General features: G+C 35.8%; 2 protein-coding genes across 2 annotated transcripts; one reads left to right on the plus strand and one right to left on the minus strand.

Moving 5' to 3' along the window:
• Positions 1-825: 825 nt before the first annotated feature.
• On the plus strand, positions 826-12,215 carry LOC131156336 (rop guanine nucleotide exchange factor 14). The gene is made up of 8 exons (XM_058109934.1): positions 826-1,254; positions 3,226-3,379; positions 7,915-8,295; positions 9,201-9,355; positions 9,447-9,521; positions 9,609-9,878; positions 10,665-11,012; positions 11,663-12,215. Exons 2-8 carry the CDS (start codon positions 3,292-3,294, stop codon positions 12,047-12,049), a joined length of 1,704 nt encoding a protein of 567 aa, XP_057965917.1. The 5' UTR covers positions 826-1,254; positions 3,226-3,291; the 3' UTR covers positions 12,050-12,215.
• A 668-nt stretch (positions 12,216-12,883) lies between these two features.
• Positions 12,884-15,767, minus strand: LOC131155348 (methanol O-anthraniloyltransferase-like). The gene is made up of 2 exons (XM_058108408.1): positions 15,219-15,767; positions 12,884-13,958 (listed from the first exon to the last, which is right to left on the minus strand). Exons 1-2 carry the CDS (start codon positions 15,669-15,671, stop codon positions 13,053-13,055), a joined length of 1,359 nt encoding a protein of 452 aa, XP_057964391.1. The 5' UTR covers positions 15,672-15,767; the 3' UTR covers positions 12,884-13,052.
• Positions 15,768-18,081: the final 2,314 nt, after the last annotated feature.

The following is an 18,081-nucleotide window of genomic DNA, read 5'->3' on the forward strand; positions in this document are numbered from 1 at the left end:
GTCCGGAATTGAAAGGTCGAGTCACCCATTCTTCAATATGAGCATTGAGGATAAATTTTCCTATATAAGACATATGGGACTGGGCGATCCCAAAGCTTCCTTGACCTTGGATGCTGCGATGGAATCTTGAATCGAAGGAACCGGCCGGTTACTGATTAATGTCTGACAACAGTGGTCTATTTTCGGCCTCATATGCATAGTTAGCACAAAATTTGGGAGCATGAAAATTGGGATTTGGATTTGACTTGGGTTGATTTGAACAAAATTCAATATAATTTTATATTACATCTTATTCAAATTTGTACAAAATTCAAATATAAGACTTCTCCCAAACATCCAATTCTTCCTTCGAAAAAAGCTTTCAAAATTTAAAGAAGATAATTAATCACGCAACTTATTTTGACAAATTATTTTTATTTTAAAGATGCCAAGAGCTTGAAGTGGCCTTCCAAACTTCCACAAACAAAACAAAACCTAACTTATATGGTTCGATATATACATATACAATATAAAATAAAATTTGCAAGTAGTACGTTTTATGAAAATACTATTCACATATTTATTTAATGTTTCAATAAATAAGAGTTAAGCTTTTTAAAAGTATACATTTATTATTTTTCTCTTTATTTCAATAAATATGAGTTAAAATTTTATAAAGAAGAACAAACACATTTTAATTAATTATTATTTTTCTCTGATATTTCAAAAAAATGTGAATTAATTTTTTTTTTTTTTTTTGTTTTAAACTAATTGAGTGCTGGATTTATGAATCACTGATAGATTTCCTTTACAATATAAAGGATGGTGATGCCGTCGGAAGAATTTGCATTTGCCATTGGCAATGGTCGGGTTTTCAAATGGTCCCAGTAGCGGTGGAGCGCGCCCCGCTCCGGATCCGAGTCGAATCTTGAATTTCGAAATCAGAATTTGAAATTGGGAACGGCGCTGGCACGCTCTCTTTCTCTCTCTACAAAGCGGGTCCAGACCCATGCCCCGCGGACGAGTGCCAATGTGGCATTGCCCCTTCTCTCTCCTCCCTTCGCTCTCTCTCCCATCAATAAATTCACCCCCGACCGTTACGTCTTCAGTCTCCCTCTTCTCTCTCTCTCTCTCTCTCTCTCTCTCTCTCTCTGGGGTACTGCAGCTGGGAGTTTTGAGTTTTTTTTTAGGAACATCGAAGCGGCGGGGGAGGAGAGATTGGAAGGACTGCGAGGCTTCTTCGCGAGATGAATGTGATCGCCGCCTTTAATTGAGGTCAGTTCGATCGTTACTTCCCATTGTTCTTTTCGTAGGGGATTGATCAACGCGTTTAGTGTGTAGCTGTTTGGAAGTGATGAAATCGGGTGTCTCATCAATTTGTTCTAATTTGAAATCCGTTTATCGCGTTTGCTGAAAAATTGAACCATTGCTTCTTCTGGGAATTCTTATTTCTGTTTTCAAACAAATTTCAGATTCAGGCTGTTTTGAGTCTTTCAATGTCCGTTTCTACGCTCTGCAATCTCCAGATTCTCTCTCTGACTCTCTCTCTCTCTCACTCTCATATTTATTTATTTTTATTTCAAAACCTGTGTCCTGATAATCTGCAGTTTTAAAAGAGTGATTGTTGAAGGAGCGCGCGCAGCCCTTACGGGAATCTTAGAGGCACATGGATATTGTAAATGCCTTTTCTTGAGTTTTGACTGTGAGGCCAAAAAGCGAAACATTCCCCAATAAAACACCATCTTTTGCTACAAAGTGGTCTACTTTTTCACTCTTCGTCTCTTCCTACTTGTTTTGTTCTACACCAACAATTGAATTCCATTTTTCAGTGCAATTTGGCCTGGACTTAAATCGTTCAACGTTTTTTTGCTTTTTCTTGGTGTTTTGGCATGTCACTTAATTATTTACCTTTTATTCTTCCCAAATGTGTTTTCTAAGTCTGCATTTACTCTTGTTTTTCTTTTTCCCCCTTTTTCCTGTTCATGTTGATTTTATTTAGTTACCAACTATTTTTTTTTTTATATTTAAATTTCTTGTTTTTTGCGTTGCATTTAATTTGGCCTACAATTCAATTTTTTTTTTTTTTTTGTGTAACAAAAATTCATTCATGTGGCTAGAAAGCTTCCCACACACCATCAATGCACATACCACAAATATGGTCAATGAAAGAGTACTACTTTAAAAGAATTGTTCAATTAGATTTTTCCTTATATATTCAATATTACTTTGAAGAATTAATGAATATGAATACTGCAACTATTAGTTTGGCTTCTATGTTAGTAGTAGGGACAAACACATATGAAACGTATATCTATGAATTAAAACCTAGTTTATTGATGATATTTTCTATAAATTTTGATTGAATAATAGAATAATGATAATTAATATATTTATATAGTAACAACAACAACAACCAAGCTTTTAGTTCCACTAAACAAGATAGATTAGATGAATCATGTTCTATCATTCTAAGACAATAATCATTGACAAATATATATAGTTATCAAATACTTCATTATTTCAATTCAAGTTTTGAAATCTTTACTTGAGTTTATTTTGCTTTGAATGTCTCAAAAGATATTGAAAGACAGTTTATTTAAAAATTCTAATAAGTCGTTTAATGTTCGTATTTCAGCTCACATACTCTTAACTGAACATCATGCTCTACACTTTCTAAATGAAAGTTTAAGGTTCTATTTTTGGAAGGGTAGAAAAGCATGGTTTGGGAAAAGGATTTCCTCCCAATGTGTAGTCTAGGACATGATATTCATTTTTTTTAAGCATAACAACTTGAGATATTTCTCTAGTTTATAGTTAAAAGAAAATGAAAATAGATTTAGCCTATGTTTGAAAAAACTTTGGATTTGGATTTCATATTATATTTGGATAAAATGTAATATAAAATTATATTAAATTTTATTCAAATCCATTCAAATTATTATCCGAGACTCAAAATTCATGCTCCCAAACGCAGTAATACAGAATTATAAATCTTGTAAAAAATGATATTATTATATTTTTAATTTTCTAAAAAATACAAAAAAATTGTTCCTTTTTTAAAACTCTCAACATTTACCAGAGAACTTAGATAATGGTAAACATATTTGTATAAAATGTTAAAAAATTAGAGAAGTTATTCCTGCAATTTTTAAAATAAATAATAAAAATATGAATAAGATTTTACAAGGAAAAAGATTTTTAATTTTTAAACATAATATATAATATTTTGGTGTTTGTGTAATGCAGGGTGGCTGTGACTTTTAACTCAAAAAATAAAATTAGAGAGGGAAAAAAAGGGCATAGGTGTGGTTGATGATGTTGATGACAATGTTGAAGGGCAGAAAATTGGCTTGCTGTTCTGGTGACAGAGGCACCAGCTTCGACTTTGATGAGCCAGAGAGTAAGCAATCCTTCCTCCCCACTCTTAGTTCTTCTAATGTTGCTATCTGCTTTCATTTGCTTGCTAGATCTTTAAGGTTGGGTAGGGGGTGACTAATTGCTTCCTTATTTACCAATATGTATAATATAATATTATTATTCAAACTGAAGGGATACATAACTAACAACAAACAAAGTGAACATTCTAAGTTTAATAAGTTGCCATTCTTTGCCGCTAGAAGAAGGGGCTAGCCTATCTTTTATTGATTCAAAACTGATGCAAAGTGACACTTGGGTCAAGCAACAATGAATGGATGTATTCATGTAACTAGTATATTTCTTTTGTAAGTTAAAATAGTTGCTCCTAGTTAGTATTTTGTCAAATAAAAGTAAAAGATAGGGCATTCTAAGAGCATTTTCTAGCCCGTGCACATGAATTAAAATTAGTTAGTCAACTTAGATCGTGACATCTTATAGCCACGGTATTAAGAAAATTAATGATATTCTTATTTATACTAAAAAGAGGATGAATAATTATTATAACTTTGTATTTAGTTTGACTTAACTCTTTTTAGTTCAATTTAATTTTTAAAATTACAAAGCAAGCACTCTAATGTTTATATAGCTGGCCGAATGAAATGTGATAGGAAAGAAATAAAATGAAAATTTGAGTGAAGGTATGAAAAAATAAGAAAAAGGTTTAATTTTATATAATTTTTATGAAAATTTAAATTGATTACTTAAATAAGTAAATTATCTAATAAATTAAGAAATCTATCATGTCAAATTTTGCCAATATATATATATATATATATATATATATATATATATATAAAAGAAAGAAGGGCAAAATTTTATTTATTAATTGATAAACTTTCACTTTTAATGGGACAATAACTAAAAGACAAAACTTTAAAAAAAACCTCCCAAACAAATAAAATCAACAACCGGCCAAAAATTTCAAATCCTTTCTCGTTTTTGATTAAAATTTCAACTTCAAAGTTCCATACAATCATACCGAAACGATTGACATCTATCAGGAAATCTTGAATGCGCTGAACTCCTGACTATGCAAATAGACCGGAGGGTCGTCCACAGTATTTCTTAACCCTATGAACTAGAGATATACTATAGGTTTGTGTGCAGGGTGAATAATTTTTTATCTAGGGTCGGTATATAGAACAATCAAATGTGCCGTGATTAATGCCTCGAAATTAGAAACCCTGTCGTCTCAGCTGAACTATGTGGGCCATAAGAGGTAACCCCGATTGTGCAATCCTGTTCGTCCCTATATTCTGGCTGGTCATCCATTAAACGCTGCCGGGCCAGATTTGAATTGGACAGAACTTATAACCGATCCGCCATTTCATGGGCCTGGTATTGGTTGCAAGGTCCACCAACTGTCCGATTAAAAAAAGTGGGCCCACCTAGATGCTATGGATGCCCACGATTGGGCGATCTTTTAATTAGTAAACCACAAGGATGGTTTGAGTGCAGTGAAACCCAAACTATTATTATTATTATTATTATTATTTGTCTATTCTCAAAATTGGAATGAATGTCACCTACTATAAATAAATTTCATGTAATCAGGAGAAATTTTCTTAGAGAAAATTAGGGTTATAATTTGCATAGCAATTAAAACTTAAATTATACCACATTGACCATGTTTTAATAGTTAAAATTTGAAATTATTATGTTAAGAGATATTAAGCTTAAATTATCCAAGTAGTAGAAAAGGATAACAGAATAAGAGATGAGATACTACTTCCAATTGATAGAAAAATGACATTATTTTTGTTTGCTTAAATAATTATCTTTAATTTCATTTGTAGATTAATTGAGGATAAATTTTACTATATCTATGTTTAGGAAAGGTCTTGGATTTGGATTTAAATGCCTTAATTTGAATAAGATCTAATGTAAAATCATATTAATTTTTTTAAATCTATTTAAATTTAAATTTATGGCACTAGATACATGCTTTCAATACACTATTTATATGTTTTATTTCTTGACATTTTAATTTTAGGAGTTTGATTCTTAAAAAATTTTAATTTTAGATTTGATGAGATTACTTGAAATTTAATACCGATGAGTCAAATCTCCTGCTTTTCTTTCCCGAGTTTTAAGGCTGCTTTTTTTGTTCCATCCAAAATTGACCTTAATTCGATGATACTGTTTTCTTTTTGACCTTTTTCACTCCATGTCTCATCACAATTTGCAATTTTGGCTTGTATCTCTGATTTGAGGGTAATTTTTTGCCCAAATTTTCAAAATATATATCTTTTCTATCTAAAGAAAGAACATCATCAAAAGAATGAACTTATCACCAACAGAGTAGCTAGCTCTCAAGGTACGTGGACCCGTTGATTTTTCATGTATGGCATCTTCCCACATGCACGACGCATGTGTGAAGCTCATGATTTCACCTTTTTTGCTTTTAGACTTTATGGGGTATGGAAAGGATAGTGTCTGAGTCTTGGATTTTGTGAAGAGAAGGGATCTTATAATTAAAAGTGTGATTGTGATGCATCAATGCCATACGGAGCAGCGTCCGTGTAAGTAGTGGTGGACCTCCAGTTCAGTGCCTTTAAAGGCCCCCATGCCCTTGAAATGACACAATGAAGTGCTTAGGTGCGTGGGGACACAATCAAATGTTTGCATGACTTTTGCTATAAATGGTTTGTGAGATTTCTGTTCGGGTCAGTTCCTTCTGTGATCCCTCTTCCAATAGTCAATCCATTCATTTATTTTTGAACAAATGGAGGATTCTTCTTATGCTCAGGACAAAAGTTCAGTAATTTTTGTCATGACAGTCAACTTAAATACAGGTTTGATCTCACGAAAAATCAAGACATCTAAGGTGAACTTACTTGTCATCCTTTTTATTATTATTACTACTATTGAATTAATAATATCTAAAATCCTGTACTGATTTTGGGAGTGTTGATTTGGATTCTGGAGTTACTTATTAAAAGCATGCTTGCAGCATGACAGAAAAATCTGGATCCAAAGTTCAATGCCATGGTGTACAAATCATGTGATTCAAAGCCATCTGCCGTGGCATTTAGCAATCAACGGGATGGGGGTTGTGAACCGTTGCATGTGTGTCATATGACCAACTATTCTGCACATGGATTTCTGTTTGGATCTAAATTTTAAAAATTTGGAAATGTCAATTTTTAAATGCAGCTTGGGTTCCTTAGTCAAACTTATTATAATGGGACCTGCAACTGCATGTGTTCTAACTCGCATACTTTCCCAGGAGAGCCTAACAAGGACAAATTTGACTAGTGACCTTCCCCAGTGGCAGTTCCACTGGCATTGATGAATACATTTTGTTTATTGCTGCCAGATCTATATTGGTTCACAGAGAGTTGTTGTAGACTTAGGACACCCTCTTGTTCAGCTGATAGTCAACTTTTCAAACGGATAAGTTTTTCTTTTAAGGAATATTTGAGAACATGTTTAAATCTAAAACAGTCCTAACATTTTGATGATGAGTTCGCTGTATACTCAAACTTCTAAGTAGCATTTAAAATCCTTTGCGCGTCCAGCATGCATCTTGAGATAAATGAAACAATGGAGGATGGCTAAGATAGAGGAATCAACACATGCACATGCACATGCTGTAGACACACTGACCTAATGTGAAGGACTGAAATTGAAAGTCAACAGGCACCTAAGAGTACTAAATAATTTATGGAACTAAAAATTTGACTAATAATTTCCCCCAATTTGGAATCTCTTCATCCCCAAACTAGTCATATAAATTATTCGGCCTTTGAAGACATAGGCTCAGTTTTCTCCATTTCCCACTGTTAGTAACACTAAACTCTCAAACTAGAAGAGAAAAGAATACTGTTGAATAACGCAAAGCATGTAATCATGATCATCATTTGGTAGTGTATATGATTATACATGCTGCAGAAGTTATATCATCCTAGGTCATTGACATGTGAGCATCTATTGTATATTATCAAGAATAGTAGTAATTCGTCAATAATGACAACTATAACAACAATAAAGCCTGTAGTCTCACTATGTGGCACGATGCTGTAACATTTTATTGAAGTTTTTAATTAGTCATTTTTTTTTTTTCCCATGGGTGCTTATATCAATGATTGTAGAATCTCAATTATACCCACCATGGTCCTCCCCATCCTTGAACCTCGAGAGCTTTGTGTACTGGGCTGTCTTTTTGCTTACATCAATGATTTTAGAATCTCAATTACTAATAATTTCATAGCACGTATTTTTAAGGTTAATTTAGGGTTATGAATGTGAAGATCGGGCTCATTTTTTTAAGCTAAGGCAAATGATGTTATGTATGCTTGACCTATGTGGGCAAGGAAAATTTTGCATGGGGACCCATGTTTGAGTGTAAGTTTGTTTCTGGCTTTGTCTTGGGAATAAGCCAAGTCAAGTGTTGACAATGCCCATGAGTGGTTAATCACACCAAATGCATCCACCTTGTTGTAATTAAAAACTGATACTATTGCTGCATCTTCCCTTTGTGTTTTGAGAAATTTAGTTTCAAATGGAACTTTTCAGGGATAACGACATACAATGGCCTAGAAAGTTGTATTCTGAACAGCCACTCTTATGAAAATGAAAGTGGCACAAGCAGAGGAGATGGTGGTGCAACTGACTCTATGGATGATGATGATTCGAGCTGTTCGTCTAGCAAAGATGCATTTGGGTCATTCTCTTCTCATTGGATGATGAAGAGGGATGAGCAGATAGATGAATGGGAGGTAGAAAGCCCTCAACGTTTTTATGTCAAGGAGAAACCAGCTTATGCTACCCGGTCCTCAGATGTGGAGATCATGAAAGAAAAATTTGCAAATCTGTTGTTGGGTGAAGATATCTCAGGGGGATGCAAGGGCCTCTCCACAGCATTAGCGTTGTCCAATGCCATTACAAATCTTGCAGGTACCATAAAAAGTGACCTTCGACAAATTTTGCATGAACTCTGTTTCTTGCAACTTGATTAATGCAGGGAATGTCCTAATATATGTGTTATATATATATATTTCAGTTCCAACATATGCTAAGCATAAAAAAAAATCTTTGACGTTTGTTGTATATTATTTGTTTGTGAGTGAGTACGTCCATGAGACAGGATAGTTTGATGGCCTTTGCTAGATGTAAGGAACACAAACATATGATAATAACTATATGCATAGGAATAGAAAATAATGGAATAAATTTGAACACTGCATGTTCTTCATTCAATTAGACCAAAGGTGCCATTAGAAGTTTGTGGACCTTGAAATCATGTGAAATTCTTCCACAAGATTAGGAATCAAATTTCAGAAGATAATGCATTGTGTGATGGGTCAATATGTGAACATTCTGGACTGTCAATTTGATCCTCCAAATGTTTCAACAAAGGCATCAATAGAAAGCAGGAAAAATTCTTCCTTGTTGAAATGTGGAAATCCTTGACGTTTGTTCTATATTATTTGTTTGTAAGTCCATGAGACAGGATAATTTCATGGACTTTGCTAGATGTAAGGAACACAAACATATGATATTAACTATATATATTGGAATAGAAAATAATGGAATGGATTTGAGCACTACTCGTTTTTCTTTCAATTCTTTATTATATCCCATTCCCATCTCTTTTCATTCCACAGACCAAAGGTGCCATTAGAAGTTTGTGCACCTTGAGTTCATGTGAAATTCTTCCACAAGATTAGGAATCAAAATTCAGAAGATAATGCAGCGTATGAATATCTGAACATTCTGGACAGTCAATTTAATAATCAAAAGAGTTTTTTTTTTCCTTTTAAGGACTTTCTGTCAACTTGATTCCAAAAATGGATCTGCAGCTTCAGTTTTTGGGGAGATGTGGAAACTGGAACCACTACCTGAAGAAAGGAAAAGAAAATGGCAAAGGGAGATGAGCTGGTTGATCTCCCCAACCAACTATATGGTCGAGTTGGTTCCTGCAAAGCAAAACGGTGCCAATGGCGGGGCCTTGGAGGTATTTGTCATTTCTTTTGGATTGATAAAATAATGAAAATTCATTTCGTTTAGGATGTCTCAGGATTTATTTTTGGTTGCTGTTGGAGCAGATAATGATCCCAAAAGCTCGCATGGACATTCACATGAACCTGCCAGCCCTTCAGAAGCTTGACTCCATGCTTCTTGTAGGTGGTCTTTTCGCTCAAATCAAAACCAAGTAAATTAATGATGGAATGTCCAAATTCAACCTGTTGCATATTTTCAATTGACAGGACACATTGGATTCCATGGTGAACACTGAATTTTGGTATGCTGAAGGAGGCAGCCGAGCAGAAGGAAGGAGCAGCAATGCAAAGCACAGCAATAGGTGGTGGCTGCCATCTCCCCAAGTACCAAAAGCTGGGCTATCAGATGCTGAAAGGAAGAAATTGCTAAATCAGGGCAAGGTAGTACATCAAGTTTTCAAGGCTGCCAAATCCATCAACCAGAATGTGTTGCAAGAAATGCCTGTGCCAACTGTCATTCAAGATGCTCTCACAAAAGTAAGAAAGATCTCCTTCAACAACAGATTTTGCTCTTTAAAATAAGCTGTGTAACGGTCCTAGACCTAACTCTGATGAGGTATTATCCACTTTGGCCCATTAGCCTCATGGATTTGTCCTATAAAAGACACCTCACATAATTGGAATCCAAACCATCCTTGTAAGTGCAAGATCTCCCTAGTACACATCCGATGTGGGGCCGTGACAAGCTCTCCCTTCCGATCTTTGACGCCCTCGTTAGAGTGGCTTACACCTCCGTGTATGATCCACCCATATGATAGTACCCCTAGGGTAGCTCTGATACCAAATGTAATGGTCTTGGACCCAACTCCAGTGAGGTATTGTCCGCTTTGGCCGACTGAACTCACGGATTTGTCCTATAAAAGGTGTCTCACACAGTTGAAGTCCAAAACATCCTTTTAAGCCCAAGATCTCCCTCGTACACGTCCGATGTGGGGCCGTGACACTGTGCAAAGTTTGAAAGGGAAGCAGACGGCACATTTTCAAATCAATTTATTTTTGAGTGGGGAATACTTCATTAAAATCCATGTGCTTTTGTTCAACTAGCTCTTTGCTTAGTTGAGTTCATCTCAGATATTTTTTAGCTGCAAACTGCTCACCAAGCACAAAAACATAAGACTGACATTGGGATTATTAGGGGTTTATAAAAGGAAAGTATGCTGAATCTTGAGGAATGCCATGACGAATGAGAAAACTTTGAGTTCTCTTCAAAATATTAGATTGGGTGCTCCTGCTCTTGTTATAATAATTTCTTTATATATGCAGTCAGGAAAGGCAAGCCTTGGTGAGGAACTGTATAAGGTCTTAACTGTGGAATCAAGCTCGGCTGAGGAAATGCTGAATTCCCTCAGTTTGAAATCTGAACACAGAGCCCTTGAGAGTGTTAACAGGTTGGAAGCTGCCATAGTTGCATGGAAAGAGAGAATCACAGAGCAAGTAAGTGGGAAATCTCCAGTCCGATCATCATGGTCCTTCATGAAAGATCCAATATCTGAGCTGGATAAGATGGAGTTGCTGTTGGGCCAAGCAGAAGCTCTTCTGCAGCAACTCAAATCCAGATATCCGAACCTTCCTCAAACTTTTATTGAAGTTACTAAGATTCAATATGGCAAGGTGAGTTTAGCAAACTGGATAAGCTACTATGAGGCAGGTGTATTACTCAAACTACATGTTTGGTACATAAGAATTGTTGACAAAGTAGAATTAAATTTATTACTAGCTTGATTTTTTCATGTTTGTTATTCAAATTTTCATTCCATTGCATTTCCATCCTATTCTATTCTGCTCATCACACGTGACATAATAGCCTGCCTATGGATTCCAACCACCTTCCCAAATTCCAAAATTTCATCTGTCAATTTATACAGTAGTTTATTTATCCATTTGATCTTGCCTGAAGCATTTCAGTCTAGCATAAATTTATATTATATGGTTTATCATCATGCATGGGTTTTTGCTATGATGCCATCTATGGACTATTATGTTCTTTAGCAATGTAAATTTTAAAATATAACAGCTGGGACTGATGACATTTTCACTTAGAATGGTTTATTAACTTTATTCCGCCATTATCATTACTTCTATTTTACACTACATGAAAAAATTTCATATTATGAAAAATATTGCAATATTAAAAAGGGATTGACTTCTCAGACCTGTTAATGGCAGAAACCTTGTACTGTTAGCCAGCCGTTAAATTCATGGACTTGGATTAAAATGTTTAAATAACTTCGTTTGTGTGTGCGGTGTTGATCTTGATACAGGATATCGGGCATTCAATCCTGGAAGCATATTCTCGGGTTCTTGGCAACTTGGCATTCAGCATATTGTCAAGGATAGGAGATATCCTGCAAGAAGATGTTTTGAGAAATCCTAATTCCCCAGTGGCAGCGAGCTATTTTCCAGGAGTAAATCTCGGTGAAATATTAGGAAATCCAGCGGTGAGTTTACGGGTGAGGCACTCTCTCATTGATCAGATGAACAGAGTGGATGGAAGATTCAGCGAGTCCAATGGAAGCAGATTTTCTGATGCTGAATTTTCATCTAGTGAGGCCAAAACAAGTTCAGTGACAGCCACGCCCAGTCGCAGCAGAGTCTGGTGTATTGGTAGGGAGTCTTGTGGCACTACTTCTTCCCACAATTCCCCTTGACTGCAATGGTAGTAGCTAGAAGGAGTATCTATCCCCTGTCACTATTCTCATTGATGCTAAAAGAGTGATTTTTAGTGGCTCTTTCTGTATATGATATTTCCATATGCCTAATGGAAACTTGACAAATTTTGTTTCACAGTATATACCTCATGCTTTTTTGCCCCAAGCGAAACACCAAGAACCCCACATTTCGTGCCACTTACCAATTCATTTGGGAGCATGGAGATCAAGAGTCAAGATGCGAACTTAGAACTGCGTAGAATTTGATAAATTAAAATGAGTCAAATTGACACATTGGGATGCTCGAACTCGATCCTACTTGACTCATGAGGTTTAACTTGATTGTGGAATGCTATCAGAGGTTTTAAGATAAGTATAATTAAGTTTGGATATATGAAATGTAATTATTTTAATTGAGGTAGGTAGAACTTTGAAGAATGCATTGCTGGTTAAGAAATAAATAAGATGTATAGATTTTGAACACCTTGGATCTATTATGCAAGTTGAAAGACAAATTAAAGATGTAACACAAAGTTAAAATTGGTTTGATAAAATGGGAAAAGGTGTTTTGTGCATTGTGAAATAGCTTCAAAATTATGAAGAATGCTCTCTAGGAGGACTATATGATCAACTAAGTTATATGGACTAGAATGTTAGATAATTGAGAAACATCACATAATAAAAGTAAGTTGTCGAAATAAGAATACTAAAGTGGATGAGTGGTATAATTTTAAAATATAAATTGAGAGATGCATATATTCATGGTATATTAGGCACGACGAGCAATGGTTAAGATGGTTCAAACACCTATAATTACGAAAGGAAAAAAGAAAGTAATAAATCTTTCGAATTTTGTATTCAACCCGTCACGAATAAATACATAGTGAACTTTCACTGTCTTTTTGAGATAGAAGTGACTCAGGATATATATATATATATATATATATATATATATAAACCTTGCCATTGTCAAGTATCTGAGCTCCTTAGCCATTTTCAACTTTCAAGCATCTTTAATTACATTGGATAAATCCTTAATAGGTTCCTCAATCATTTTCTTTATCTCGCCCTCGAACCTTTCCATTGCTTGCGATGGCAAGCGCACTGGTACAACAATCCCTTCCTCCCCTGTTGAATTTCTAAACCTCACGAGGAAGGTATATATATAATACCCTGCGGCAATCCCAGCATGCACCGGCTTCCCCCACCCAAAATCCACCTCTCCAAACCCGACACGTGTTGTGTCTGATATAATGTAGGTCCCTTCCGCCTTGTACAATGGTCGCCCTTTCATCACCATAAAATCTGCCACTGATCTCATGTACTCCTCGCTCATTTGGGCCTTGACCTTTTTAACCATCTCCACTGCAAAGCCCAGAGAACCTTCGCACAGCGACTGGGCCTTGGAAACTTGAGCTGGGTACACGAATGCATTGCCGTAGAACCCACTAGGCAGAGGCACCACATGCTTGCCACGTGCATTGATGGCGAACGAAATGCGAATGGTCTCATCGGGGCGAAGCGCGAGCGCTGACGTGCGGCACTTCCAAAGACAGGCAGTCACCACCTCGAACGTGGTGGAGCCTTGGAGGTGGGGTGGGAGTTGGCCCTTAAGGGCTTGGATCTGTTTTGGGCCGAAAAAGAAGGGCCTTTGGGCCATCTTTTTGGAGCCCGTGTTTTTTGGTGGGCCTGTGTAGGCCTCCTCGTATTCATGGTGCATGCAGGTCACGTCCAGTGGGTCGCGAGCATTGAAGATGTCTCGCTGCCAACCGGGCAGAGGGGACGGGACGTCACCGCCCCGTGCCATTTCCCCAACCGCGTTCAAGAACTGGACCAACCCGGGTCCATCGCACATTGTGTGATTGAAGCGAATTGCAAAAATAAATCCACCGCACATCAATCTCGTGACCTGCATTGTTAGTAATTAACAATGCTAAAATGAACAGTAATAATGATGATATATAGCATGATTAATTTAGGCATATAAAAGGTGAATTTTTTTATTTTAGTATTAAAAAGATTCACTTTATATGTACAACGAGAATTCTACTTTTGCCTTGCCTACTTTTTCTCTATTGCATATAGAGAGATTCCGCCTACTTAGCTATTTTCTTTCTCTCTAAAAGATTTCCATATAATTATTGATCAAGCAGAAGATAAAATGATAATGCATTAATATTTCGCTGCTGGCCTTCAAGTTCTAAATTTTTTTTTTTTAAGAAAAAAGTAACCTAAATAAAAAAATCACATTTTACTTTTATAAAAAATATTTTAAATAGAAAGAGCCCAGACGTGCCACTAGCAATTATTATTTTATTAACATTAACGAATTTTCTAAAAATAATACATGAAAATATGAAATTATTATAGCTCGTAATTCAATTTTTATTAATTATGAATTCATATTTTAAATTTACGATTCTTTTATTTATAGAAATAAATATATTAATTAATTTGAAACTGGTTAAAGAAAGGCGTGAAATTACCGAATTTCTAGTGGAAGATTTCATATTTTTATTATAAAAAATATAGATATTTCATATAAAGGGAAATGAGTAGTTCAAGCAAATCTCATAGACCATCATGCGAGATTTGCTATCACGAGAAGTTGTGATCCTTTAAATTAAATTTCGCAGTTTGTTTACAAAATTTATTTAAATCTCGCTAACCAAGTATTCTTTAATATTTTATTATAAATTAATATTAAAATAGGAAAAAAACTCATGCATTTGGCGCATGGTTCATCGTAACTCCCGCCAACTTTAATTTCTGATGGACATGACGAGTCTTAAGAACGAGAATCAGATTGGGGTTAGTGCAGGGCACTACACTGAAGAGTAATTAGCTTGCTGCTAGCTAAGGTGGATTTCCTTTGCTCTGATTGTGGTCTCGTTCAGAATTTAGGTTGATTCCAGTTACTGGGTTTGATGCGACCTTGATTGGGTGTGGTTGCTTTTTTATCCAGCTACTGTTTTGGAGTTTTCACTGGGTTATACTGATACATGGGCATGCCAGGTTTTGTGTAACTTTTGTTACTTGTTTGTGTTGAATGGGAGCTTTGACCTCCTTTGCTCGGTCTATGTCCGGTCTGTACATATTCCATCTCATCAATATAATTTATCATTTACAGATCAAAAGAAAGAAAAAAGAAGAAGAAGAAGGAACAGACCTGAATCAATAGGAGGGGGCAGCCAAGGATGCCATCGGAGCCAGGAACATTAAACAGAAGCTCCGGCAGGTTGGGACACGGCGGCGCCACCGCATCCCCCAGATCCTCAACCGTCACATCCGCATCGGCCTCCGTGAACACCACGCCTTCACCGGTGCAATCCACCGCCAGCTTTCGGTTAGGCCCTTCCACTAGCCTCCCCGCAAACGGGTAGTAAAACACCAGCGCAGCCGCCACCGCCTCCCTTATCACCATCGCCGGGTCTCTTCCCTCCATCAGCAGAGGATCGTTCCGGTAAAACATGATCACGGGAATCTGCATCCGCAGCCCTTCTTGGTCGTCTATGTCCGAGAGCAGCTTCAGTTCTCGCGGAGTCGGTCTTGCCGGCGCCACCAGCTCCGCCTCCCGCCGCCGGACGGAGAAGACCGGGGACGACGATGAAACTAATGCCATTTTCAAAAACGTACGGAAGCTAGGGGATAACTAAGAGAATGAGAAGTGGTGGGAAAGCTGGGTGTATGTGATGGGTGTATGGATGGAGGAAGGCGGGGGCTAGCTAGCACTATTTTATAGGCGAGCATGGTTCGATGGCATTTTGGTAAGTTTAAAGTACCGTTTTAATTAACTTATAATCAACCTTCTGGAATATGATTTTTCATTTTCATATTCGATTCCTTAGTGGTCAATTTTAGGAGGATCATTTTTTTTTTTTTTTTTCTTTCATTTTCTTCTTGGGCTGGAGGTTAATGTTTGTTTGTTGTATCTTTTTTGGATGGTTTGAGAGGACCATATGTACATTACTTGTTAGATCCAAATTTTAGGCCACACATTTTGGTGAATAAATGTTTTTTTTTTTTTTTTTTGGTGCACTAATAATAGTGCTAAGTTTTCTTGAGCGAATTCGGAGAGAAGGAAATAAAAGAAATTTCTATCATATTGATGTAATGTTTAACCAAGTCAAGAAAAACTTTCATCACTATCTATAGTACACATATGTTATTTATTAGATTTTTAATATGATACCAATGAAAAAGAAACAACATTAAATATGAATCGACATATGTACTATTGAATAATTGACCATTCAACATGTGTAATTCGTTTGATGTGACATCTTTATATTATTTATTTATTTGGCAGTGGACTTTTCATCAATTCATATTAATCCTTGCATGGAACTCTACTTTCAAAAATCGAATTACATGGTAAAAGAGAGATAACCTACTTTCAATAGGTAATAACACTTTCTACTTTAAGATAACTTTATTTCTTTTCTTCTTCTTCTTTTTTATTCTACTTCTTTTTAAGTATTTGTTCTAATCAAATAAATTATTGTTTATTTGTTGTTTTAACTTGTGTTGAATAAATTATTTAGAAATATTTTTTCCGGTTTGATAACTTGTAACTTTTGATATGCTAATTAATAAGTTATATTTACGTTATTCGATCCATAGCTTAAATTATATTTTGAATTCTTTCATGATAGGCACACGAGGAGAAGAAGATCAAAGTTTTGATGTCACAAATGAAAGCATTACAATTAATTAAAGATATTCAAATGATTTTGAAGTTGTTTGAAGGATTTATTGAGATTTTTTTTAGTTTATTGATAGTTTTATTTTGAGAGATTCACACGATTTGAATATAACTGTGTTTAAAGAAACTCACATGCTTTAAGAACAGTTGTAATGTTTATGATGACTTTTTGAGTTTGATTCCTAGTTTTGATAATGACAAATGGCAAGTTACTTATATGTGTATTCATTGCTTGAGTAGGCTTAATATTTTAAGGCATACATAAGGAAGAGATAGAAGTCAGGAGGAACATAAAGACCATATCATCCGGCGTATTTCATGACAAATTAGAGGAGCAAAAGAAGAAGGAGAAGTCATTTGTTTTAATTGTAAATGCATTTTTGTTTCATAATTTGTTGGGTCTGTAATAATTATGGTCTGTAATATTTGCATCACATGCACTATAGGGATAAAAACTCAATATGACCATAGATTGATCGTAGGGAACTTTCGGTCGACCGATGTTGGATATTTAGGGTTAAATTGAGGACAAAATTGTAATTTAAATTGTCCTCAATCAACCGACCGCTTGTGTATAATATTACCATGGTCGATCGAAACACTATTCACACACGGAGTCAAACTTTGACCTTCCTACGGTCGACCAAACCCTAGGCAGTGTAAATGCCTCGGCCAACCGAATCGGCCAAGAAGTCAAAGTGTTGACTTCATAGTCGACCATTCTGAAATGAATGTGTCCTCCACGGTCGACTGAATTGACACGTGTTTGACCTCCAACTACTTGGTCGACCGAACTCATAGATCAAAGTAGTCACGGTTGACCGAACCTCATGAACGGTCAACCGAACCTTTGCCATGGTCTACTGAACCTTAAAGGATTTGAATAGCCTTGAGACGGTTGACCATATCTCCAGTTCAAAATGGCCACAATCGATTGAACTCAGTAATATGGTCGACCGAACCTTGAATATGGTCGACCAAACTTCTCAGGTTGGCGAAATTTTTACCGCAGTTAAACAGGGTTAATTTTTATTCAACATGTTTAACCTTTTTTCAAAATACCCAGTGTATCCCCAGTGGTTATAATTTTGCCCAACTCTATATATACCCCCTCATTTGTCATAATTAGCATGAGATTGGCATATAGATTAGCAAATTTTCTCTAAAAATTTATTGAGCTAAATCTTTCATACTCCTACCCTTTTTACAAGTATATTGCCCAAAACTCTTTCTTATACTCATTTGATCATATATCTTTAGAAATAGCATATTTTCCTCACCTTCTTCATTTGCATATTGATTGCATTTTGAAGCTAGGTTGAGTGTT

This window comes from Malania oleifera, chromosome 5, assembly GCF_029873635.1.
Source record: "Malania oleifera isolate guangnan ecotype guangnan chromosome 5, ASM2987363v1, whole genome shotgun sequence".
NCBI classification, from domain to species: domain Eukaryota; kingdom Viridiplantae; phylum Streptophyta; class Magnoliopsida; order Santalales; family Ximeniaceae; genus Malania; species Malania oleifera.